This window comes from Eleutherodactylus coqui, chromosome 10 (assembly GCF_035609145.1).
Source record: "Eleutherodactylus coqui strain aEleCoq1 chromosome 10, aEleCoq1.hap1, whole genome shotgun sequence".
NCBI lineage: Eukaryota > Metazoa > Chordata > Amphibia > Anura > Eleutherodactylidae > Eleutherodactylus > Eleutherodactylus coqui.
The window spans coordinates 8860702-8888479 of NC_089846.1; the positions used below are offsets into that span (position 1 = coordinate 8860702).

At 50.6% G+C, this 27778-nt stretch overlaps 1 protein-coding gene across 1 annotated transcript in view; it reads left to right on the plus strand.

Annotated features, from left to right (window-relative positions):
* Positions 1–27778, plus strand: part of MED27 (mediator complex subunit 27) — a 181337-nt gene that overhangs the window by 112823 nt on the left and 40736 nt on the right. Inside the window, exon 4 of the mRNA XM_066580184.1 lies at positions 8023–8116. Within this exon, the coding sequence (XP_066436281.1) occupies positions 8023–8116 (94 nt within the window). The remainder of the gene's footprint in view (positions 1–8022; positions 8117–27778) is intronic.

Consider the following 27778-nt stretch of genomic DNA (forward strand, 5'->3'; position numbering starts at 1 on the left):
AAATAGAGACAGGCTTCCATTAATGGCAGCTGTCTCCGGCTGATGGCGCCCGCAGAGCAGTGGCGGGGAACGCATGCTCTCCCTGTAGGGTTATTGGATTACTGGAAACATGGCCAGACAATTGCCAACAGTGCAATTCCATAATGTCTTGTGTGGTTTTTGCATTGCTGATGACACCCAAAACTTACTGTGATTGATGAAGACTCAAACCGGGTCAAACCTGTCTGCGCTGCTTTTCTCTGTCGAGATTGGTTGGCGAGCTGGCATTGTTTCCTTTTTCCCCCCTCTTTCGTATTACATATTGTTCTTCACGCTCTTTCCATGGCAGTGAAGGGAGCCGCCTTCATGATGCTCGAAGGAATTGCTATTCTAGGAGTATCCGCCTCATTTAAGGATTGAATGGATAGAAGCTGCCACAAATGCCACCTGTACCCTGCTGATGGCGCCCGCCGGGCAGTGAATGCTCCCTGCAGGGTTATTGTCAGTATTGCTTGTCAAGTGTTCAGACAATCGCCAACAGTGCAGTTACATAATGTCATGCTTAACCCCTTAGTGACTGTAATACGCCTTTTTACTGACCCCACTAATGGGCTTTGAACCTGCACTTCTTTTTTTTAAGGCGATGGCTGGGCCGACTACGGACAGCCCAGCTCCTGCTCTAACAGCCAGGAACAGAGAAACCTCAGATCCTGGCAGTTTAACCCCTTACATGCCAAGAGTCAATAGCAACTGCAGCATGTAGGCAGGTGACAGGGGAGGGGGCTCGTCCTGTTACCCATCAGCCCCCCTGATGGGATAAAGTTGTCGGGTTATGTTTGCCGTCTGCTGAACGATGTGAATACAAAAGCTAAAAAACAATGGCGCAATTTTGGGAATAAAAGTCCTACAACACATAATATAATATGGAACCCGGAGCGCGGCCAGCGGAATATACAACTTGTCCCTGACGGCGAGTTGTGGCTCACACACTGCGGCAGTGAACATCACTTGGTCCTTTAGGCACAAAATAGGTTGGTTACTAAGGGGTTAAGATACGGCCAACATGAATATTCACTGGGCTGCTCCTAAACCCGCGGGACCACCACCGGATAAAAGAGCCGCGGCGCTCCCGGTACCGGACAGCCATACACTCCATATAATCCACTTGCCCCGGGGGGGTATAGCTCTGTTCACACCTGCGTTACGGGGGCAGGACAGGGGAATCCTCTGGCCAAACGGATCCGTTTCATGGCTGAACCAAAGGCCACCGACGGGACCCCATTGACTATGTTAGGGTCCATCTTTTTTCCTTCCAGCATTGTACAAGAAGTAGTCCTCCCTGCAGGACCTCTCGCAGTGCATTTCATGGCAGACCTGCAGCGCATCCTCTGAAGAGTCCTCCAACACCGATGTGGGCAGAGCCAAGTGGGCGCCATATTGCTCTTCACCCGCGGAGAAGATGGATCTTTTTCCTGGGGGCTCTTCCTGCTCTTCCGCATCCTCTGCTTTCTCCTTGTCACATCTGCTGCGGGACCCCGGCTGCTCCGTCCCGCTCCCCAGGTTCACCCGGCCCGTTCCCCCAGGGAAATCGACTCCATTGCATTCTCAGCGGCGGGAATATCACTGAGCATTCTGCTCTCTTCTGCCTTATTAAACATTGTTAATTGGTGTTGCTGGAAGGACGGTGGCGGCTGACGTGCTGACATGTAAAAACTCGCGCTGGAGACAGCTGCGCACACGACGGAATTATCGGCTCCTCTTCTTCTTCAGAGGTTAATAAATAAATCAGAATTTCCACCTCGCAAAGGGCGGGGGGTAATCATCAGGATGCGGCGGGGACACGCGGCAGATATTAATTTGCGCGCCGCTTCGTTTTTATGAATGTGGAAATTTTTGTTTATTTTTGAGAATTTTTTTCTGATATTATTTGACACCTTCGGCGGAACTAATTACTGCGGCGGATGGCTGAGAGGCTCGGCGCCGTTCTGCGTGGTGGTTGGATTGGGATCCTAAGAAATCTCTCATGCCGACTCTCCTCAAAGTCTCCGAGACAAACACTTCTCTCCGCTCTTCACCTGGAACGTAGAGGGAGTCCGTCAGCACATGTAAGCCCCATAAACTGCTTTGCGAGGAGTCCGGGGAGCCGTGTGTCAGACTCACTGGGCCCCGATTCCTGGACTTTGTCACCATGAAGTTGTTGTGCGCACACAGAGCGACTCTTTTCTGTCCGCTCTGTCATAGAGGTAAATGGGAGAGTGCGCAAACACAGCAAGCTGAAGAGTCGCCCAGAGGGGTTGCTCTTTGCTTTGGAAGAGTCCCCAGTTTGGCTGACGTGGACTAATTTGCATAATTGTTTCCCATGGAGCATTGCCTGAAAACGAGTCTCCTCAATGAAAACTGTATCCATTCACCCCTGAATTAAGTCCTTTTATCTACGCAACCCATATAATCCCATCTGTAGTCATAAGGGGCAGGAACCCCAAAAGAGTCTGTCTACTAAGGGGTCGCTCTTCCCGTGGGGGACGAGTCTCACATTTCGCAGACCTGAGCTAATTTTCATACTTTCTCCCATGAAGCAATGAGTCTCCATTCACCATCTGGGTCTCTTTAATGAAAGCCAGTACTCCTCCGAGCTGGGGAACTAAACCTTCACCCGCAGCTCCAGTCCACCAGGGCAAGAGCCACTCGCAGAAGACGGGGTTCTTCATTGGTGGAGACTCTTGTTTATGGCACCTCTTTGCCCCGATGCACCTTCTGTATGGTCACCTACTTTTCACAGAGGTGTTTCTTGCTCATGTCTGTGAGAGGTTTGATACTGTAACAGTCACTTCAGCTGTGTCAATTGGACATAATCAGGACAACGTCTTGGCTTTCAGACGTAAGCAAGAATATTTCTGTTCACTGGCAGCCAGCAGAAGTCTTAAAAATGGCAAGGAATTGCATTAGACAGTTGCTGATGGCACTCCCACCGATCGAGTTCTTCATTGATTAATCAGGCACAGCGCTGTACATACTGTTGTGGCTGCGCCTGGTACTACAGCTCACTCACATTCACATAAATGGATGACTTGAGAAGAACTCCACCCTCATAAAGTACACGTCTTGACGGCGCTGCGCCGACGGGATCGGACACTTATGAACAGGATACATTTGGAAAGCTTCCAGCAACGTGTGTAAAATGTACGGGGATTAACCCCTCGCTCTCTGTGCTACAAAGCTGGAGCGCCGCTGATCCCGCTCCTAGGACGCTTCCATAATTGCATGAATACCCATTTAAGAAAGTCCCTTGTAAGATCCTCAGAGATGGAGCTACACATGAGAGGCAGCTAACGGTTCCCGCACCGTCTTTGCGGCACGTTGCGTGTCACAGGTCCACTCCGCAGCCGCCGCTCTCCATTTTCTGATGTGATTAATCCACGCCGCTGTCTCGGTGCCAGCGCTGCCTACTTTCTCCACTTTGCAGGGGTGTATGAAATGAACAGCATGTCTCCTGCACGTTGTGTGGGATTCATTGCTATTTAAATCTCTCTGAAGCTGAGCGGCATCGCACCAACGCTGGAAGCCATCCAGCCCCAGAAGAAGAGGGGTCAGGCTGAAACTCGTCACCATCTGTCCAGACGTTAATCACAACTTCAGCGGCTCAGAAACGCGCTCCGTCGCGCTGTGGTTATTGCTGCTGCGGGAAGGAACAACAAGGTTCCTGGCAGAGTCGTGTAGCGGACCGGCGATCCCTACCTGTGGGGCCGACGGCTGACTCCTATATACCTGCTAGACCGCTGCGACATTAGTAGAAAAGAGCAGTAGGGTTCCCGTACGCGTGGCGCCCCAGCCACGGGGAGCGCACAGGCTTTACCGCTAATTGCCGGGCTGCACCTGTACTTACCGCTGTTTGCATTTGCAAGCTCTGACGTAGTTTGATGGCTGTACAATGCACATGTGAGCCATGTCCGGGACGCACCGTGTTCGCGCTCCATTAGGGCGTGTTCACATGTGGCCGACTTCCCAAAGTGGAAAAATCGACAGTAATTCCGCACCGAAGTCCTTGTCACAATCCGCATCGGGTGGCGTCGATTTGCTGCGGAAATATTTTCGACAGCTGGGAATCTGCAGGAAATCTGCCATGTGTGAGCGCCCCCTAAGGGTGTATTCACACGGGCAAACGCGCTATCGGTCTTAGAAACGCAGGCTGATATCGCACTCGTAAATCTGTGATTCTGACTGTGATGTGTTTTACAGAAAAAAACAACTTGATTGGTGGGGGTCTTGCCACAGAGACCCCCGCCGATCTCCAGAATGGGACTCTCTTATCCCCCTCTGCCTGTTACTGTGCAGGTAGCCTCCATGCCCCTCATATCACATCTTGTATCCAAGCTAGAGGCGGTACAACAGGGTACTAGATCCTCCACGCCCCTCATATCACATCTTGTATCCAAGCTAGAGGCGGTACAACAGGGTACTAGAGCCTCCACGCCCCTCATATCACATCTTGTATCCAAGCTAGAGGCGGTACAACAGGGTACTAGATCCTCCACGCCCCTCATATCACATCTTGTATCCAAGCTAGAGGCGGTACAACAGGGTACTAGATCCTCCATGCCCCTCATATCACATCTTGTATCCAAGCTAGAGGCGGTACAACTGAGTACTAGAACCCTCATGCCCGCCCATATCACATCTTGTATCCAAGCTAGAGGCGGTACAACAGAGTACTAGAGCCTTCATGCCCGCCCGTATCACATCTTGTATCCAAGCTAGAGGCGATATAACTAGGTACTAGATCCTCCATGTCCCTCATATCACATCTTGTATCCAAGCTAGAGGCGATACAACTAGGTACTAGATCCTCCATGCCCCTCATATCACATCTTGTATCCAAGCTAGAGGCGGTACAACAAGGTACTAGAGCCTTCATGCCCGCCCGTATCACATCTTGTATCCAAGATAGAGGTGATACAACTAGGTACTAGATCCTCCATGCCCCTCATATCACATCTTGTATCCAAGCTAGAGGCGATACAACTAGGTACTAGATCCTCCATGCCCCTCATATCACATCTTGTATCCAAGCTAGATGCGGTACAACAGGGTACTAGATCCTCCATGCCTGCCTGTATCACATCTTGTATCCAAGCTAGAGGCGGTACAACTGGGTACTAGAGCCACCATGCCTGCCCGTATCACATCTTGTATCCAAGCTACACGTGGTACAACAGGGTACTAGAGCTTCCATGTCCACCTGTATCACATCTTGTATCCAAGCTAGAGGTTGTACAACAGGGTACTAGAGCCTTCATGCCCAACAGTATCACATCTTGTATCCAAGCTAGAGGCGGTACAACAGCGTATTAGAATCTCCATGCCCCCGTATCACATCTTGTATCCAAGCTAGAGGCGATACAGCAGGGTACTAGAGCCTTCATGCCCACCTGTATCACATCTTGTATCCAAGCTAGAGGCGGTACAACAGGGCACTAGAGCCTCCATGCCCGCCTGTATCACATCTTGTATCCAAGCTAGAGGCGGTACAACAGGGCACTAGAGCCTCCATGCCCGCCTGTATCACATCTTGTATCCAAGCTAGAGGCAGTACAACAGGGTACTAGAGCCTCCATGCCTGCCCGTATCACATCTTGTATCCAAGCTAGAGGCGGTACAACAGGGTACCAGAGCCTCCATGCCAGCCTGTATCACATCTTGTATCCAAGCTAGAGGCTGTACAACAGGGTACTAGAGCCTCTCTACAAGGGGTCGGTTCTCCACGATAAATGATGCTTTTGCTCTGACAGAGAACGCTTCATCACTCCGACTACTTCCTGGGGAGGTTACTGACATATTATATATATATATTATTACTTCTTCTGGGGAGGGAGGTTACTGACAGTCAGTGTATGCAGTCTGATGCTGCAGTCATGCTGCCATCCCCACACCTTGGCACTACGTTTGGGCTGGAGCTGTCGCAGCCTCCCTGATAATACCCCAGACCATGTAATTGCCCCTACAATAAATGCCCTCCCAAAGTGCCAGCCAGGCATGGGCTGAAAAATGGCACCATGTAAGTCGGTCCCATTTGTGAACTTCTGTCATTCAGCAGAGGGTGAAATGTGCGCCATCTTTCTTAGTGGTGTACAACGCGCCTCTGACTGACTGGCGCTCTGGAGGTGGGCACAGTGGTGCCCCTTAGTTCAGCCTCGGTGGGCATTGTACGACTCACTTCGTAGTGAAAAGTTCAGCCTTGTGTTTCCTTGGGCTTAGCTCAGCGTTGGCATCCTGGCAGCGGCTGGCTGTGTCCGCCCCCCTCCTCTCCCATTTGTTTTGCCTTCGCCCTGCAGATCTGCTGGCCCGCGCCCGCTTCATTACATTCTGCAGAGTCCGGCCGGTGTCCAGCGCTGGAGATGGGTATTGATTGTGGTTTGGCTGGATTGAAATTCCTGATGTCTCTATTAGCATATAGTTAGCGGTGACCTTTGTTCTCCTGCAAAGCGACAAGACTGCTGAGCACAGAAAGTGCGAGCGGCGGACGGCGGCGGGACTGCGGTAATGTGCCGGCTGTCACTCATCACGGCAAAAAGTGGGAACCGCCGCCATCATGTGTCACCAGTTCAGCAAACAAGTGTCTCCGGTGTGCGCTCCTCGCCCAGGTTGGATGGGCACCTCGCTAATTAGCAGCCGTAATTTACACGACGCAGCCGTGGAATAAAGGAGAACCCCGCTGCCAAGAAAGTTTAGTCACTCTGCTTCACTCACACAGGTTTACTGTTTCATTGTGTTTTAGCCTCTAGTCACATCCAAAGCAGCAGGAAAATGTCTGCTGGTAGCGCAAAGATGATGTAGAATGTAACAAACGGGCTCTTACTGTCATTACATTCCCACAATGCATTTGTCTCTGGTAATGGGAAACTAGCAGAAGAATTGTAAATGCAGCTCTGGAGTAGATATGTGACTGATATCAGCGGCTCGTCTTATAACGCTCCAGTACCGATGTAACCTCCAGAGTTGACAAATATGTGACTGATATCAGCTGTTCCTCTTATAATCTAGTACTGATATAACCTCCAGAGACAACATACATGTGACTCATATCAGAGTCTGATTTTATAACACTCCAGTACTGATATAACCTCCAGATACATCATATATGTGACTGATATCAGCCACCCCTCTTATAACGCTCCAGTACTGATATAACCTCTAGATACATCATATATGTGACTGATATCAGCCACCCCTCTTATAACGCTCCAGTACTGATATAACCTCTAGATACATCATATATGTGACTGATATCAGCCACCCCTCTTATAACGCTCCAGTACTGATATAACCTCCAGATACATCATATATGTGACTGATATCAGCCACCCCTCTTATAACGCTCCAGTACTGATATAACCTCTAGATACATCATATATGTGACTGATATCAGCCACCCCTCTTATAACGCTCCAGTACTGATATAACCTCCAGATACATCATATATGTGACTGATATCAGCCACCCCTCTTATAACGCTCCAGTACTGATATAACCTCCAGAGACAACATACATGTGACTCATATCAGAGTCTGATTTTATAACGCTCCAGTACTGATATAACCTCCAGAGATGACATATGTGACTGATATCAGCCACTCCGCTTATAACGCTCCAGTACTGATATAACCTCCAGAGATGACATATATGTGACTATCAGCCGCCCCTCTTATAACACTCCAGTACTGATATAACCTCCAGAGACAACATACATGTGACTCATATCAGAGTCTCCTTTTATAACGCTCCAGTACCGATGTAACCTCCAGAGATGACATATGTGACTGATATCAGCTGCTTCGCTTATAACACTCCAGTACTGATATAACCTCCAGAGATGACATATGTGACTGATATCAGCTGTTCCTTTTGTAACACTCCAGTACTGATGTAACCTCTAGAGATAACATACATGTGACTGATATCAGAGGCTGGTCTTATAATGCTTCCGCACTATTATAAGCTACTGGTTTACTGTCCCTTTAAATAATTCACCTCTTTTCACCTTCCCAGGTACATTGATGATGTAATTACCCGGATTGACCGCATGTTCCCAGAGATGACCATTCATTTATCAAGACCCAACGGGACCTCCGCCATGTTGCTGGTATGTATGGCGTTCTTGATAACCCCGACTGTAGATAAGACGTTCTGGAGTCTTGGAAATCTGGGTAGCAGCCATGATGGCGGCCATATTGCTCGTCACCCAGCTTTCCCCGACGCACACAAGGCAAATAATGGGGACTAGAAATCTTAGAACTTGTCAGATGCGACGACTCAAGGATTTGGGATTACTGGGGAGATCGCACTTCTGCGCTCCCGCCCTTTAACCCTCTGTGTGCTGCCTCTCCTGTAGTCATGTGATGTAGCGGGTGCATGTTCGTGTCTGCTCCCTGCCGAGCCGCAGAGAGGTAATGGATCGGGACGGAGCGCACGCCTCGGCCATTAGCTCACGGACAGCGGGTAGTCGGCACTCGTGTCTCCCTGCGGAGCAGAAAGCCGCCTCGTCAGGCAGCAGCAGCACTCATGGCATCCTTATCCAGGGCACCTGGGCCGCCGCTTACTCAGGTGGAAGAGATGCTCGGTGACCCACGGAGGGACTCGCGTCACAGCACTGTGCCAGGGGGACACTTCCTGCACGCCTTAACCCCTTACTGCCGAGGGCGCTTTCACTTATTCTGTCCGCTGCTTGTTGTCAGTGAATGGGAGGTTTGCAGAGTTGTGTGTTTATAGCTCATCCTAAGTAAATTGCAATACCAGGCGCAACCACCAATGAAATGGCGGCGCTGCGCCCGGTAAATATTGAAGGGAGCACCACAGTACCGTTAAACAAATGATTGGCGTTTGTGCCGGGGGTCGGACCCCACTCATCTACATTTTAGAGAATCATATAAGCCCTTTAACCCTTTAGTGACGTGGCCGGTTTTGGACCTACAGATGCAACGATTTTTGGGGGATTTTTTTCTTCCCCATTTAAAAGCCAGAACTTTATTATGTTTCCATCCGCCCGGCTGTATGTGGGCGGTTTTTCGCTCGGAGAGCTGAAGTCTTTATTGGCACCATTTTTGGGTACATGTAATGTATTTTAGAAGTTTTATTCATTTTATTTTTGGAGGGCCGACAGGGAGGACACCAATCCTGCCCCTTTTGTTTATTACAACCTAAATCACCTACGTGTTCCCCCACCGGTCGATACGATTATATTTCTACTTGCACAATGAAGAATATATATTTTTTTGTATTGCTCCATCGGGAGCCCCTGAACTTTATTTTTCCACGGACGGCGCTCCGCGAGGGCTTGTTTTTTGCGTAACGAGCTTTAGTTTCTATTGGTACCATTTTGGGGGTACATACGGGTTTTTTGATCTTTTCTTGACGCATGGAAGTTATAATACACAGCGGCACAAAATGCACGCGGAGGACGCACAACTTACAGTCCGTCCGTTTTTGTGGCCTTAAGGCCTTAATCACACAAGCGAGTGGAATTTTGCTTGGTGAAAATCCGTCCGGTTTCATCGCTGCGTTTTACATGAGGTTTTTCACGTTTTTTTCATCTTAACATGCGAGTGTCACCGGGATGTAATCCATTTTTTACACTCGTCCAAAAAATGGAAGGAGACCCAATTGACGTCATTTAACTCCTTCCTGACGTGTGCCGTATGTAGGTTGCGGGCTCAGGAGCTGAGCCCACTACATCTACAGTGGGTGTCGGCCATCTTTGAGGGTTGACACCTGCAGGCAACGGCTTCAATCAGCATGAATGGCTGTTAGCCCTTTAAATGCCGCTGTCAAACGGTTACCCCCCCCACAATGCAGTCTGGGCATGTCGTTTGGTTGATAGAATGCTGTATAATGCAGTACTATAGTATTACTATCAGATGATCAGAAGTTCAAGTCCCCTATGGGGACTAAACAACAAAAAGTAAAAAAAAGTTGTAGTAAAGTTTAGAAAAAATAGAAAGAAAGTAGTAAACATTTAGAAATGAACCCTTTTTGAATAATCTTGTAAAAAGTTTAAAAGAAACAAAAAAAAAAAATCGATATCGCTGTGTCTGCAAAAGTCCAAGAATTTGGTTTGCAGCTTCTGATTGGCTGCAGCAGTCGGGTGACATCACCTGCCCCAGCAAATGGCGGGAGGACGGCAGGGCTGCAGCGTTTAATGACAGCGGCAGAGGAGGGGGGTAAGTACTGCTATCTGTTATTTTAGCACAATGCATCGTTTAGGCGGGAGTTTGACAAGTAGCTGGGCAACTCCTTTAAATTCTCCCCGCTGAGGGTTTGTTACATTTGTATCCAGTCTACACAATCCTCTGTGACCCACATCTATCCTACCTGATAGTTACCTGCTCTCATATATCATATCAGTCTGAAGTCGCAGAGGATTGTGTAGCTTTGATATAATTGTAACAGACCCTCAGCTGTGAGACGCGTTGGGAAACAAAGTAGGTTGTTCAGCCTCTTGATGCAAGTAGATATGTTCCCATCCACAGTCAGCAAGCAGAGATCTTACAGATGCCGAGGAAGTGATAGAGAGACTGTTAGGAATTTGCAGAACTGTTCCTTGCACGGTGATGGTGGAGATTGAGCTGTTCCTGCCGCGCCGCTGCCTCCTCGCAGACAAAGTCCAGAGCGCAGAATGAAGACGTTTTGGGAAGCAGATCTGGTTCTGCCTCAGGGGAAGAATATGAAAAAGAAAACTCCGTGTTTCTGGGCTTCTAATTAAAAAGTAAAGTGAACACCTGCTTCTGGGGGACAGGCGGCCAAATCGGATCAGCAGACAATGGAGGAAGGCAATAGGCTGGCGGTAATTAAGAAACGGTAATCGGCGGTAAGAGATGCACAATATATTCAGTGTCGCCTCCAATTAGCGTCAAAGCACCCCCACCCCCCCAAAAAAAGGGCCGCCCGCTGTTCAGCAGGCCGACACGTACCCGCTGCAGGCTGAACTCTCTTTTATCACGCTATATGCCTCAGCCTGATGTATTTAAAGGGCCACGGCACATTTACCTGTCTGGGATGCATCACCTCACCTGACGCCATAACGCTTCATCTTATACTCCAGTCACTTCTAGAGCTGCGTTCACCTTCATTCGGCACTGTGATGTAGCACTAATGTTACAATCGTGTTACTCTGTTTTACTACTTCCTAAATTGGGCCATGTGCTGTCCTTTTAAATTTTATTCCATGCGCTTGGAACCACCCGCTATTGCCAGTATGTATGTCAATCTTAAGTTGTTTCTTTTTTCTCCTGGTGCCACTTGGAGGTATTATTTGGGCACCATAGAACATTGTGAAGGCTTTACGCAAGGGTTTGGCACCACAAGGAACAGCCGGCACGTGACATCTTGTGACCAGTAACGCGGTACCACGTGATGCCCGTCTCACGATCTGCTCTCGGATAATGACCTGTCCTCTCTTCTGTGCAGCAGAAGGTAACATTTGGCAGTCGCGGGTAAACATGGTGACTTGAGTGACTTCGACTGCGGGCAGATTGTTGGCACCCAGAGGAGTCCTGCCAGTATTTCTGAAACAGTCGCACTTGTTGGCTGTTCCCGAACCGCAGTATCAAGAGTGTCCCAAGACCGGTTGAACCAAGCACAGACCTCAGACAGAAGATCACACAGCGGAGGCCAAATGTGGTTGATACTAGAGGCAAGGGTTGGGTCGTAAGTCTGGTATCTGAGCAATGACGTGCCACAGGGGACCGACTGACCCAGCACTAGAACAATCGGTAAGGTAGACAATGTTCCACAACGACCATGCAGTGGATCTTGCTTCGAGTGGGGTTTAATAGCGGAAGGATGCCTCAGATGACTCCGTGTCATCGCCAACAGCATTCTGCATGAGCCTAGGAAAGACGTCAATGGACCTTGGACACATGGCAGAAGGTCATTTGGAGAGATGAGTCCTGTTTCTTGCTGAACCATATGGATGGCCGCGTCCGCATCTGGCCTAAACTGCATAGCCGTATCCCATGGGTGCACGGATGGGGTTCAACAGACCGCTGGTGGTGGTGCCATGGTCTGGGGAGTGGATTCCCGACTTGGCCTAGAACTGTTGGTCATCATACCACAATTCTGGAATGGTGAACACTACAGGACCTGTTAGCTGACCATCTGCCTCCATATCTTCAGTAAGTCTTCCCCAACCACAGTGCCATCTTTCACCAGGACATCATTGCATGTCATCGAGCTCGGATCACTAGGTAGCGGTTGGAGGAACAGGACAGTGAGTTCTCCACACTGCTTTGGCATCCAAACTCATCAGACTGTAACCCCATTGAACATGTTTGGGATCTGCTGGAAGGGCTGTGAGATCTGCTCCCACTTATCCCCGAAATGTGCGCCAGCCGACAGAGCTGCTGCCGCGGGCACGGGGCGAGGTGTGTATGGAGGAGGTTCACCACCTTGTGGAATCTTTTCCTTAATGTGTGAAAGCTGTGGTGACCCAAAAAGGTGGACCAACCCGTTATTGATTAGGTGTTCCTAATGCAGTGATCAGTATATAGGCACACATTGAAACAATTCCATTTGGTACTAGATAGCACTATGGGGGTGGCACTGTATGGCAGGTTTATGAGAGTATTGTATGGTAGTATTAGATTTGGTACTATATAACAGTATTATATATATAGTACAGTTATATATAGTATATTATCCTAGCAGTGTATACAACGGTATTATATGTAGTAATGTGTGTACTTAACGGCAGTATTATGTCATCACTGTATGGTTGTATTAGATGTAGTAGTATGCAGCTCTATTATCTGAGCAGTGGATGACTGTATTATATGTGGTATTGATCACTGGGCCCACTATGGCAGTGTTATGTAAGCATTGTGTGATAGTATTACAGTATATGTAGTACTATACAGCACGGTATGGCAATGTCATGTAGGCATTTTATGGTACTATTGGGCACTCTGATCAGATTGTGTTGGCATTGTATGGTACTGTATGAGATTAGTATTACAGGTGGTATTGTATAACTGTTCGCTTGGCACTGTATGACAGTATTGTATGATGGCATCACACTGTTTATACATCTTGGCTCAGTCTGACCGTATTTAATGTGGTATTGTATAGCCCCACTATGTGGGCGCTGTATGGCGGTGTTATCCAGGCTCTTGGCGGTGCTATTAGGACCATTTCACACGAGCATTTTTGCTTTCCATCTGGCTTTTCTGTCGTTTGAACGGCAAAATGGAGAGAAAACATTGGTTTTTCTGCCCATAGAAATGCGCTGAAGTGGAGGAACTCGTCTCCAGTCCGGCCGCACTTTAGCTTCCAGTTTATGAACCGGATCTGTTTTTTGTAGTCAATGCGAGACTGAAAAAAACCCAGAAATCTATCAGTTTTCTTCAGTTTGTTGTTTTCCGTTTTTCTTTCTGACTCCATGCAGCGGCCGGAGACGACGGAGAGATCAGCCAGCCAAGCAGGACAAAAAATGGGCTTCTTAAAATGCTGAAAAATGAAAATGAACAGAAAGCTTACTTAACTTTTTTAAGGATCCGCTTGAAGTTGCCAATAGTTTACGGAGTTATCTAGTTTCCCCCCCGGGTATAACCGCCCTCTGTGCCCTCCACCGGGTGAACAGAGAGGCAACGGTTGAATTCGTCCAGAATGCCTCTCCCAGCGTCGTCTTCCACCGAGGTCACTGCGATTCCGTTTTTGAGATCATCCAGATTAGTCACTAATGGCGGCACAATAACACGATTTTTAATGTATCCTCACAAGAAGAAGTCACGGAGTGTAATGTCGGGGGATCTTGAGGGCTAAGAGCGTAGCGCTAAGATTTGGGGTCCCGTGCGATCTAGCCAACATCGAGGCAGTGTGTCATGTAGAACACGTCACGCCTGACCGTGCCAACATGGCGGTGCTCCATCTTGCTGAAGAATGAAGTCACGTGAATCTCCATTGAGTTGTGCAGCACTTGGGGACACGTTTGCCACATAACCCCTTTCCCTTCAAAACTAAAGGGCCACAAGCCTTTTTTTGAGAAATGGCGCAAAAACGCATTCGCTTTCGAAGAATTGCAGTCATGCGCTCCAGTTTTGCGCGGATGTTCCCACATGCAAACGTTGTGACGGATAACGTTACTGCTTGGGGGAAACGTTGCTTTATCACTAAAAATCAGACCTGGTGAGGCGCCGCCGTCCTCCATGTTCTGTGACATCACATCACTAAATTCTACGTCCTTCCTTTGTCGCCGGCACGAAGACCCCGTACCAGCTGTGCCCAATATGGCCTCATGATTCAACATCACCTGAACACACGCCAGCCAGTTGTATGAGAGATCGCAGGTTCTCGGCTGGCACGACAAGTAGATTTGCGCGATCTACGCCGACACTCTTGAATTGTGCTCACGTTTCCTCTGAAGCGTGCGGCCGCCTGCGCTCTTCCCATTACATGAACAGCCGTTTCCTCAAATTGTCAGTACCGACGAAAAATGCTCTTTGTCAAAACTCTGTTGAAACGCTCGCCACAACGCAATTGTGGATTCCGTATTGGTGATTCTGAAGGCATTTTGTGTTCTGCAATTCAGCAACGTGCGAATGACTGAGGCTGGAGGAGGCATCGGCCGCAATCACTCGAAACTCCTTGCCCCCCACTTCAATTAGTAAGAGTTTCATTCGTGAGTGGTTCGCGGTTGCAGAGAGAGAGCGATTTAAAATTGGGTCCATCTTCTTGAAACGCCCTGTATTTTGCACTCTGTGGTCATATTGGGTTGGCGCTGTATGGCAGTATTATATTTGCACACTGACATGGGCACTGAATGTTTTCATGTTGGCACTTCAGGGCCCCAGATGGTGACCAGTATGGTCGCCAATGCAACCCGTAATTTGGGGCTCATGACAAGACTAGAAGGTCTCTTTGCCAGTTGCAATTAGCCTCCCGCGGCCCGGCCACCCCTTGCATTGTCTGTCCCCCCCCCCCCCCCCCCGCAGATGTCTCTCACAGTAATGCGGACGCAGTCAGGGGTTCTGGATGCCAGGAGGAAATCCTAATCCCGCTCCTGTTCTAGCGTGTAGTAAGCGCAGGAAAGAGGCGAGCAGTTGGGATTTCCTCCCATCCCAATAATGCGCCCCCCTCTGGTAACAGGGTGAAATCTCTTCTGAGTCATAGAGGTGTCTAGTGGCCAACAAGCTCAACAAGCGGAAGAAGAGGTCACTACACACAAGGAGGCTCCGAGAGCCTCTTATAGGCCAAGGGGGGGACCACTATTAGGGCCTCCAGTGACAAGACCGTCCATCTAATCATCACAACTCCCATCATTTACAGATCTGCCTGAGAGGGAACCGCAGGACGAGTTTTACAGCAAAATGACAACTTCTTCTGGGGGGCAAGATTGTTTTTTTAATTTGGCAGCTAGACTTTTTTTATTTGGCTCCCAGGTAATATTTTTCATTTTAGAGCCCTGATCTCTCAGCACTTTTCGGTCTGATGGCTTCAGACTTGATCCTTTGATGTGTGGCGGTAATATAAGGGCAATTAGTGGCAGTTGTATGTTGTCGCTGGATGGTGTTTTGGGCACCACATATTAGTACTATTTTCTTAGTTTCTAATTCCCTCTACAGTAGCGCACACACGTATAGCAAAAGTGCTCCAAATCAATCGGATTGCGAGGGCATCTTGTGTGTAGCGCCCTCTTCAGGTCAACCCTCAGATCTTCAATGAGGTTTAGATCTGAGCTCTGGCTGGACCCAAAGCTTTGACCTTCTGGTGAAGCCATTCTCCTGGTGATTTGGCCGTCTGCCTTGAGTCGTTGTAGTGCTGAAAGGTGTAATTCCTCTGCATCTTTTTAGCCGAGGCCGGAAGGTTTTGTACCAAAATGGATCGATATTTGGAACTGTTCATAATTCCTTCCATCTTGACCAAAGCCTTAGTTTCAGCAGCCGAAAATAGCCCCAAAACCTAATGCTGCCCCCACCATCGTCACTGCGGGTCTGGGGGCCTTCTATGATGGCAGAGATGGCTTTACACCAAATATACCTTTTGGAATTCTGGCCAAGTTTCCCCTCGGTCTCCTCAGACAGAACACGTTCCCCACAGACTTCTGGAAGAGTCGATGTAGTTTTGGCAAAACTTAGTGGGCTTGGATGTTCTTCTTGGTTTGAAAAGTCTTCCATCTTGCCCCCCCCCCCCCCCGCCCACTTCCTCCCAGCCCACAGCCCGGACATATGAAGAACACGGGAGATGGTTGTCACATGACTACACAACCAGTACTGCCAGAAACTCCTGCAGCTCCTTTAATATTGCTGTTGGCCTTTTGGCCTCTCAGACCAATTATCTTCTGGTTTTTTCATCCATTTCTGACGGACGTCCAGTTGTTGGTGATGTCACTGTTGGGCCAAGTTTAATCCCCTTCTTGATGACGTCTTCACTGTCCTCCATGGTAGATGTAATGTCTTGGAGATGTCTTGGCCTCCTTCTCCTGACTGACTCCTTCCAACAATCAGACCCCTTTGATGGGCTGATCTTACAGCCAATCTTCACGACCAACTAAGAAAATTTCAGGAAAGTCCTCCTAGAAGAACCGAACTTTATACAGGGGGAATCGAGGTTACTGTAAATAATGGCAGCGGAGTGCCGACTACTAGTTATCAGGAGGGCACATGTGACCAGGGATGTGGTTGTGTACAGAATTAGCCGAATCTAAGAGGATTTGATCACTTATGTAACCACATCATTGTAGTTCTTGTTATTTTTATATGTCCATTGTGTTTTCAGTGATTGTACAGACATGGGGTCACACGAAGGGGGATAAATCTGAGATGGTTCATCTTTAAAAACCCTTCAGACTCTCTTCCCATGATAAAAGCCCGGCATGTCACCCAGGGGCGTGCAGCTGTTTTACATCCCCTGTGTATGTAGATCTGGCCATAGAGGGGTCCCCGTAACGGGGGTGTAGATGTTTTATATATACAATTAGACTTTTTGCCTCCGCTGCTTTGATTCATGCCCGGTCTCGCTCTACCCCCCAGCAGCGCTCATTGCGCTTGTCGATCATCGAGTCCCTTTAATTTTATTTTCCTGATTATATCGTGTTCCTGTCTCCCTCGTACACCTGAACGCCGCGCCTGTGTGACGGATGGCGGAGCCGCTGCCATTCTTCATCTGACACCATGTGGAGCATCTCTCCAATCTATTACCTTGATAGATTGTAATCCAATGCAATTTATAAACAAATTGAGAGAGCGCGCTTATTTACATCTGCAGGTAACGCGTTCGCTGATTGCCTTCCCCGGTCTGCAGCAGATCTGGGAGTCACTTTACTCTCCACTCGGCCCACTTGGAATTCACTTGTACCCCTGTATGGGGGGCAGTAAGAGCTGAGGGGATCAGTAAGCGAATCCTGTCCCGTCACCCTGTGCTATTTCCCTCCGGTATCGGCCATTTTTGCTGCTGACCTCTTTATGTTGCAGATAAGGCAGTGAAGTTGCAGCACGGGTGCTGCTTGGGGTGTGACTGAGAAGACAGAGTCATGTAATCCAAGTCCGGTTTCCGATGGGTAGAGGTGTAAAATGAGTTTAGCTTCATCTGCTGCTCTGGCTTATTCCGCCCGCACCATTCATTACGACATGACAAGGGTTTGCACGTCCTGACGCTCGTTTGCAAGTACCTGTAATTCCCGACACGGTTTGATTAATCTCTGCATGGTAATTACTGAGATGGTCCATACTTCACCCAGAAGCATCCTTCCTAACGTAATCTGTAAAACATGGAGAATAACCCCGCAAAATGTCAAGAGAGTTCTGCTCTGAAGGGAAAAAGAATTAGGAACAAAGTGGAAGTTTTGCCATTACGTAAGTCACTGATGAGGGGGAGAGGGGTAGAAATATAAGCTGCCGCCTGATTGGATCTAAACGCACATCAAAGCGCGTCCTAAGGCGTCCTCGGTGCTGCAAAGTGCTCAGTTTAAGCAGTGTGGGAACACGGGGCCATCTCTGGGTGAGCAGGCGGCCGGGGGGCTGGTTGTTATTTTGTATTTCGTACACTTTAGTGTAGTTAGATACATATTTTAATAGTTAATTATCTCTTATTTCTAGTGTCAACAGTTACATGATAAAAGGGGGAGAGGACGCAGCGGCTGCTAATGTGCAAATTCAGAATTAGAATGCCTCATTAAGGGCAAAAAAGTGACCCCCCCCCCCCAGCTTTATTCCTTCCCATCCAGAACCCTTTTTTCTTACCTTAACCCTCTCGCCCGCCTTATCCTGTATTTCTACCCCAATTTGAGTCCTCCTTAACCCAACCGTTATTTTTTTTCCACCAGTTCTTGCTATTTTTCCCTCTAACCCCAGCCCTTATTTTTTTTCTACCGGATCTTAATTTCCCCCCAGCCATTAGGTTTTCTCCTTCTACCAGCCCTTACCTTTCTTTCGCCCCCGCCGGCCCTTGACGCCTTCTTTTTCTCCCTTCGGCCCTTGACGCCTTCTTTTTCTCCCTTCGGCCCTTGACGCCTTCTTTTTCTCCCTTCGGCCCTTGACGCCTTCTTTTTCTCCCTTCGGCCCTTGACGCCTTCTTTTTCTCCCTTCGGCCCTTGACGCCTTCTTTTTCTCCCTTCGGCCCTTGACGCCGCCTTTTTCTCCCTTCGGCCCTTGACGCCGCCTTTTTCTCCCTTCGGCCCTTGACGCCGCCTTTTTCTCCCTTCGGCCCTTGACGCCGCCTTTTTCTCCCTTCGGCCCTTGACGCCGCCTTTTTCTCCCTTCGGCCCTTGACGCCGCCTTTTTCTCCCTTCGGCCCTTGACGACGCCTTTTTCTCCCTTCGGCCCTTGACGACGCCTTTTTCTCCCTTCGGCCCTTGACGACGCCTTTTTCTCCCTTCGGCCCTTGACGCCGCCTTTTTCTCCCTTCGGCCCTTGACGCCGCCTTTTTCTCCCTTCGGCCCTTGACGCCGCCTTTTTCTCCCTTCGGCCCTTGACGCCGCCTTTTTCTCCCTTCGGCCCTTGACGCCGCCTTTTTCTCCCTTCGGCCCTTGACGCCGCCTTTTTCTCCCTTCGGCCCTTGACGCCGCCTTTTTCTCCCTTCGGCCCTTGACGCCGCCTTTTTCTCCCTTCGGCCCTTGACGCCGCCTTTTTCTCCCCTTTGGCCCTTGACGCCGCCTTTTTCTCCCCTTTGGCCCTTGACGCCGCCTTTTCCTCCCCTTTGGCCCTTGACGCCGCCTTTTCCTCCCCTTCGGCCCTTGACGCCGCCTTTTCCTCCCCTTCGGCCCTTGACGCCGCCTGTTCCTCCCCTTCGGCCCTTGACGCCGCCTGTTCCTCCCCTTCGGCCCGTGGCGCCGCCTTCCTGTCCTCCCCTTCGGCCCCGTGGCGCCGCCTTCCTGTCCTCCCCTTCGGCCCCGTGGCGCCGCCTTCCTGTCCTCCCCTTTGGCCCCGTGGCGCCGCCTTCCTGTCCTCCTCTTCGGCCCCGTGGCGCCGCCTTCCTGTCCTCCCCTTCGGCCCCGTGGCGCCGCCTTCCTGTCCTCCCCTTCGGCCCCGTGGCGCCGCCTTCCTGTCCTCCCCTTCGGCCCATGCCTCTCTTCCCCCAACCCCAACAGCTCCCACCACTAAGCCGTGTTCCCACTTCAGCACTTGTAAAGGAAAAGTAGATGGGTGCGCCCTTTCCCTGAGATGCCAATTGGCTTTTTTGAGCACCGCAAATCCTATGTCACTGGTCCCCCTTCTGCTGCTGTAATCGGCCATTGAGGCGCGGGAGGCTTAGTGTAGTTGGGTGTGAGTTTCGGTGGGTTCGCAGTTGGTGTTCCAATTCAACCCAAAAATGTTTGTTTTGAATGAATTTGGGAAACAAGATCTTCCAGACCGAACTCGGCAAAGTGCTTCTTTATGGTCTTCTTGCTGAACTATCGCATCCAAACCACAAAGTTGGAGACTCACAAGTCTCATCAATGTTGTCGTACATAATGGGGCCATAGCCTTAGAGAATGTTCCCCAACAAACATGACTCCTGCGCCAAACTTCAGAATGAATATATGAGTCAAATCCAAGATGACTGGATGATGTTGCTTTCATCTTCGGAGTCCATTGTGGTGGGCACAGACCAGTCCTGCCAGTTAATGGTGGGGCATCCCAACCACCAGGATCCCCACTGCTGGGCGGATTCTCGACATCCCTTGGGTCATCTATGAGTTGGTTTCCTCTTGGGAGATACAGAGTTTATTCTCTATCACACCTCCCCGCTCGTGAGGGAAGCGTCAAACTCATCATGTCCACCATGGAACAAAAGGATTAATACGAGGCACCATAAATTAGAGGCGAACCAGGGCTCTTAAATTATCGATGAGCGCAGACAGGCCATTCCAGAACAACGTGTGAGATGAGAGCCTCTGAAATATAGCTCATCTCAGCGCTGCCACCCCACACCTGAGCATGATGGATCTCCGCTGACGTGGCGGCACAGCGGCCCCTTCTGCCATTTGTTCATCTCACCCCTCATGAAGCCTCGCTCATCTATAGGTTTACATCTTCATCCTCTTATCCCATCTTACTGGAATGGAGCTGCAGACGTCTGATCCTTGGAAACGACCAGGGGGACATAATCTGCAATAGTCGTGAGCTCCCAGCATATGGGGTGTAAATGGGCACCGCAGATACGTGACATCGGGGAGGGGGGCCTGTACTACTTGTCACTCATCCCATCGAGCAACGCTGCAGTCAGTCTGTACCCAGCCTGGAATGGCTGATAGCAGGGAGTAGTAGAGTAGTCAGCCTCTTCCCATGCTTCAATGAACGACTGCCTGTTTACACGGAGTGAGTAGTCATTTCGCGCTCCGCTTCCTGTCGGGTTCCACATTTACAGGGACCGATATCCTTTAAATCGCTCGTTTGGGTGGTTGTTCAGCTTATAGTTGGCCCGTGTAAAAGTACCCTTACATGGGCTGATTGTTGGGCACTTAAGGGCCTGATGGTCGTCCCACCAATAGTCACGCACTGAATGGAGGCGGGAGGCGCCGGAGATCTTTCAGCCACTGGCCTCCATTCAGGCAGTCGCTCCTAGATGAATGGCTGCCCGTTTACACGGCCAATTGGCATCAGGCTTCTATACCTGCTGAAGTGGAACGACCAACCAGAAATGAACGGATTATGGCTCGTCATCCAATCGTTGGGCTCGTTTACGCCTAACGATTAGCGTTCTGTTTCACGCCGTTACCTGAACGATTGTAAAGATCCCCAGGGCGCCGCTACATGACTGCTGGTGGCAGTCGCTGGCACTCATGGTTTCTGGCTGGCAGCTACGCTTACAGGTACCGCCCAGCAGTTGTTGAGAAAACAAGAGTGCCAGTGGCTGCTGTTGGCGCTTGTACAGCGGCGGTCTGTGGTTCCTATCACATGCCAGCAACAAAAACACTCTTAGAAACGCATGGAAAGATCCGCGGGCGGTTTACAAAATACAAAAATGCACGTTTTTTTTTTTGTTGTTTTTTTTTTTTACTGCAAGCCTGTAATAACAGCCTCTGGGCTCACGCCAACGAGCGTATTGGTAAAACTGCGATCGCCAGCGTGAAGGCGCCCTAAGGGTGCGTTAACACACAGTGGGTTTTGTGCCGATTTTCCGCAGCTGGAGGCTTGCCCACGAATTCGCGCGGTCGGTGTACATTTTTGAAGTGGATCCGCAGCAGATTCCATTTCTTCGATTAAATGGGTGAAATCTGGTGCAATCCGCGTCCGAAACCGTCGTGCAAAATATGCTGCGGGTTTTGGTGCGGCTGCTATTATACGGCAACCTTTCTGCTCCGTGCGAGTGCGCTGATGGCGGCTCCACCCGGACGCGGCACGGAGACGGAGCTGCCGAGTCCAGGAGTCGACTGCAACTGCTTTTCGCGGCGGAGAAATACTGCCATGTATCAGCAGCCCTCGGGCAAAGTGACACAAGCACCTTTAATGATCGTTAATTAGTGCTAATTGCTGGGCTACAGCTGAATGTGCAAGTTCAGCCTGGCAATTATTGGGGAAACTGCGGGCGCCAGCAGCGGCCACTCGCACTCGTGTAATAGCGCCATTATGTTTACATGGCAGTATTTTGCTTGGGTTTGACGTGGAACCCTAGGCGGATCCGCATCCCATTGAGCGCGGATTCCCGGTGTATGTAGTTCACGTGATGCCGATTAGTTTCCATGTCCGTTTCTGCCATGTGAACATAGCCCAAGGCTGTTACTACCGGAGCGAGAGCCGTGGCCACTAGCACTAGTATTTTCTCGACAATTGCCGGGCTGAACCTACAGATGCAGCCCGACAATTTTGTAGAATTACATGAGCGCTAACAGTGCTTGTGTTACAGCAACCTAATGGTCTATGATGGGTGAACAGCACATTGCATTCACTCAGCTTCTCTCCAGCCTGAAATGGCAGATAACAGGGAGTAATAGACTACATTCACCTGTCCTACTGATAACCAGAAGCAATAATTTGAAATCAACTAATGGAGAGAACTGGACTGTAATAATGGACAGAGATCAGGCAATGGTTCACAATTCATCCCGTTGGCGCCAGCCGCTGGGGGCAGGGCTAAGACAGCGACGAATATTTTCCTGTAAGTAGAGCAGTTTTCCGAGTTACCAGATTTCCCAGATCTCATGTACCATCCTCGGTTGCTGCCCCCTCGGAGAACTGGTGGTCACTTTTTATGTCCATAAGCGGACATCCACCTGGCCGCCATCTTCTTCTGAACTAGGGGGCTGTCGGGGGTTAATAAATCTGCAGCATCCAGTGGTCCTGCTGCACGGTGTAGTAGTGGCTGCGTGCTTAATAATGCATACCGCTTCCTCATTACATCCCTGTATGCATTGCTAAAGACGTAACGCATTGCTCCAGCTTTTCCTGTAACGTGGATGGTCTGACTTACGGCGCACAAGCGACGCGGCGCTGGACGTCTGAGTGAGACCCCGAGGACTCTGCTGTTCCTCGTCTACAAGGAAGTTATAGGACAAGTGTAGACAATGGCTGTTTGTGAGGATTAGCTCTTGATACATTGTAGCGGTTTTGTGTAGTCTTTTATCATTTCCTAGATGCCAGTTGTACCTAACCTGCTTAAGGGCATTCACTAGCGGCCACTGATGCCTACTGTACCCCAGTCCAGAGTCATTCACCAGGGGGCCAGTGGTACCTACCCTGCCCAGGAACATTCACCAAACACTAACAGTAACTACCTTGCCCAGGGGCATTCATTAGGAGGTCAATGGTGGACCTAACCTGCCCAGCGGGGTTCACCATTGGCCTCCATTGAATGTCCTTGGGAAGTAGATGTACCATTGGCCCTAGTGAATGTCCCTGGGCAGAATAGGTACCAGTGGACCCTAATGAATGCCCCTAGACTGGGGTAGGTAACATTGATTCCTAGTGAATGTCCCCAGCCCAATGGTATCTACCCTGCCTCGGGGCATTCACTGTTTTCAATGCTTACAACTTTGGGGCATTCGTTAGAGGTCAATGACACGTATGCTGCACAGAGGCATTCACCAGAGACCAATGGTACCTACCCTGCTCAGGGGCGTTCACCAGAGACCAATGGTACCTACCCTGCTCAGGGGCGTTCACCAGAGACCAATGGTACCTACCCTGCTCAGGGGCGTTCACCAGAGACCAATGGTACCTACCCTGCTCAGGGGCGTTCACCAGAGACCAATGGTACCTACCCTGCTCAGGGGCGTTCACAAGAGACCAATGGTACCTACCCTGCTCAGGGGCGTTCACAAGAGACCAATGGTACCTACCCTGCTCAGGGGCGTTCACTAGTGGCCCTTGGTGTAGGACTCTGGACAGGAGTAGGTGCTATTGGCCTCAAGTTAATGTCCATGAGCCGATTATATATCTACCCTTCCCTGTTGGCATTCACTAGGGCCAACCCAGCCCAGAGATAACTCCTACTGGTATCTATATAGTCTAATAGCATGACCATATGGGCATCAGTGCCCATAGCAGTCAGTGGCACTACTTGGTGATTGGATCGGTATGGCTGTGACCAGTAGTCTGTATAATTTTCTGGGGCCTACATTTCTACGCAGTCGAGTGTTATCCTTGTAAACGGCGATTCTTCCAGAGCCGTCTCTCTATAGGCGGCCCGGCGGGTCAAGGACAGACCGATCTGCCGTCTCTCTATAGGCGGCCCGGCGGGTCAGGGACAGACCGATCTGCCGTCTCTCTATAGGCGGCCCGGCGGGCCAAGGACAGACCGGTCTGCCATCTCTCTATAGGCGGCCCGGCGGGCCAAGGACAGACCGATCTGCCGTCTCTCTATAGGCGGCCCGGCGGGTCAAGGACAGACCGATCTGCCGTCTCTCTATAGGCGGCCCGGCGGGTCAGGGACAGACCGATCTGCCGTCTCTCTATAGGCGGCCCGGCGGGCCAAGGACAGACCGGTCTGCCATCTCTCTATAGGCGGCCCGGCGGGTCAAGGACAGACCGGTCTGCCATCTCTCTATAGGCGGCCCGGCGGGTCAAGGACAGACCGATCTGCCGTCTCTCTATAGGCGGCCCGGCGGGTCAGGGACAGACCGATCTGCCGTCTCTCTATAGGCGGCCCGGCGGGCCAAGGACAGACCGGTCTGCCGTCTCTCTATAGGCGGCCCGGCGGGTCAAGGACAGACCGATCTGCCGTCTCTCTATAGGCGGCCCGGCGGGTCAAGGACAGACCGATCTGCCGTCTCTCTATAGGCGGCCCGGCGGGTCAGGGACAGACCGATCTGCCGTCTCTCTATAGGCGGCCCGGCGGGTCAAGGACAGACCGATCTGCCGTCTCTCTATAGGCGGCCCGGCGGGTCAAGGACAGACCGATCTGCCGTCTCTCTATAGGCGGCCCGGCGGGTCAAGGACAGACCGATCTGCCGTCTCTCTATAGGCGGCCCGGCGGGTCAAGGACAGACCGATCTGCCGTCTCTCTATAGGCGGCCCGGCGGGTCAAGGACAGACCGATCTGCCGTCTCTCTATAGGCGGCCCGGCGGGTCAAGGACAGACCGATCTGCCGTCTCTCTATAGGCGGCCCGGCGGGTCAAGGACAGACCGATCTGCCGTCTCTCTATAGGCGGCCCGGCGGGTCAAGGACAGACCGATCTGCCGTCTCTCTATAGGCGGCCCGGCGGGTCAAGGACAGACCGATCTGCCGTCTCTCTATAGGCGGCCCGGCGGGTCAAGGACAGACCGATCTGCCGTCTCTCTATAGGCGGCCCGGCGGGTCAAGGACAGACCGATCTGCCGTCTCTCTATAGGCGGGTCAAGGACAGACCGATCTGCCGTCTCTCTATAGGCGGCCCGGCGGGTCAAGGACAGACCGATCTGCCGTCTCTCTATGGGCGGCCCGGCGGGTCAAGGACAGACCGATCTGCCGTCTCTCTATAGGCGGCCCGGCGGGTCAAGGACAGACCGATCTGCCGTCTCTCTATGGGCGGCCCGGCGGGTCAAGGACAGACCGATCTGATCTACGGACAACCTATAAGATGTTTATTGGAGCCGGATTTTCCATCCTCCCAGAGGACGGCCGCTGACCAGTAACTGGAGTACATGTAGAGCCTAGAAGAGGCAGGTCAGCGCCCGGGGCCAGCGTCTGGTGCCACATAGCGCTGTGAACTCTCCTGAACTTCCTGGCAGTTGGCAGAAGCTCTGTGCCAGCCTGTAGTCTCTCATCGGTGATTACTCCTCATAGAGTCCAGTGTGAGCACTCTACTGTAGGACTTCTGTATAGGAACAGCGCCACCTGCTGGTCAGATATTTACTGCATCTGACCAAATTATGGAAGATACAGCGGGGTGATAGGCGCGCCCGCCTGTATTCTGCCCGTAGGGTATTCAGCAGATGTATACTTCCTCCCATATATATCCCACTGCAGAAATGCTGAATATTTATACCCTACTTTATAAAGGGTCCTTGGTGAAATTGGTTATTGTGGTTGCTATGAGCAACGCCGCCATGTTTCCATATTAAGCACATGAGCGCCAAGGACGAAGCTGGCATTGCCCATTGCACCTCCTGCATCCACAGCCTTGTGAGCACTTGGTATTATACCAGTTCTCCTGTCTAGATCTACTTCAGTCCCTTGTGATTTAGTGTCCATCCTATTAAGAGGTTCTGCATCAGCTGTGGTTCTCTAATAGGATTTCTTCTTTAGTTAAGGGATGTTCACTGCCGCTCTCGCCCTGGCGCCTTCGGTGGACGCACATTCCCGGTGCGAATGTTTTCATGACAGAAAACGGCTTCGAAGGGTGCAGCGTGCGAATGGCGTAATGCGATCGTCTCCCTCGCACCCGGTTGTCATTAGGAGTGTGCCAACACTGGCTCCGATCTGCTAATGTATACTAATGAGCGGCACACTGAGGCATTTCTTGCAGCACATGTAATTAAATCATTCCACATTCCGGGAGCCCTGCTAGCGCTCGGCGTGAGATCACAGCTCGCCGCGACGCTTTACTCCTGTTAACAGTCATTACCTGCTTCTCGCAAGGTTACGACAACTGTTCAAATTAAAGGGCCGGGTGGCTGGCAAATGTCACGCCGCTTGTATACAGCAGTGAAATGTGACGTGGTAGGTCCGTATGAACGCGTACGATCTGGCGATGGGCGCCGTGCGACGAGACGATGAATAACGCAAAGTGTCGGATGCCCTCCTAAAATCGGAAAAATCACTAATACAGCTTGATCGTTGCGAGATAAAATGTTCTCGCCATTGTCACTATCTCTGCTTGCTGCCAGTGTGTAGAAATGCTCATCCTGATCTAATACTTCTCACAGCAGAAGCATTGCTACAATGTATCAGTCAGAGCTACCAGCCTGGAGTCTGGCACAGAACAGAGGTTTGCGCTAATGTGTTGGATTGTGTGCTCCGATATATTGGCGCAGTCGCTGTAATTGGGCTAATTGCGACAGGTAGACGAGCGCCTATCGATGAAATTCACACTTTTACTCCGTTTTCAGGTTCACGTAAAAAAAGCCCCATCAATGTGCATGTCTTCGTAGGCATATAACAGGGCCGTGCGTTGCCCGCTGACCCGTCTGTGCGTTGCCCGCTGACCCGTCTGTGCGTTGCCCGCTGACCCGTCTGTGCGACCTCTGGCACCGCTCTGCGTAAGGCCCGGTTCATAGTAGCATTTTGCTTTCTGTCTTGTTCAGTCCTAGCAGCAGAAAAACGGAAAGCCGAATCAGTCCTATGTCAGAAACGAACGGCGCCGGGCGGACCACATTGACCATAATGGGTCCAACTGGCATTCCCACGGACACGAGCGCTGCATGCTTTCCTGCACAGTTTTTCGGGGTGTTTCGGATGGATCTGGATGACGCCTCTGATGTGAACTGAGACTTAGACGGCGACTTGATTCCTCTTTAGCATCCGCCAAGCGTCCTGTTTGCAGCCAGGTATAAGCCCGCTGTAGAGGAGCCGTAACCTTGTCTGTGTTGCGCTGGTCTCCGCCGAGAGCCGCCCGCTCCACCATCTGCGCAGGGTATGAAGCCCGTAGCACGGCTCATTAGGTGAGAGCGCTGTTAGTGGGTAACCTTTAGGTAACCTTATGGAAACATGAAGGAATAATTGCTGTCAGTCCTGTTTACCCAGCAAAATAGCCCTCGCCAGCCTGTGCCCCGAGCCCGCTGCCCGTGTTGACTTTGCTCTCAAAACATGCACTCTTGCAATTAAGTTAGATTAATGAAAGGTAAATGCCAGGCTCCCCTCCAAACCAGGCTGGTAAAGAAACTAATTAGAAGCCTTGTTTGTTTTACCAGCTAATGGCTTAATTGCAACCTATCCTGCTATTTACAAACAGGCCTCGTCAAACAGACGTGTGCGGGA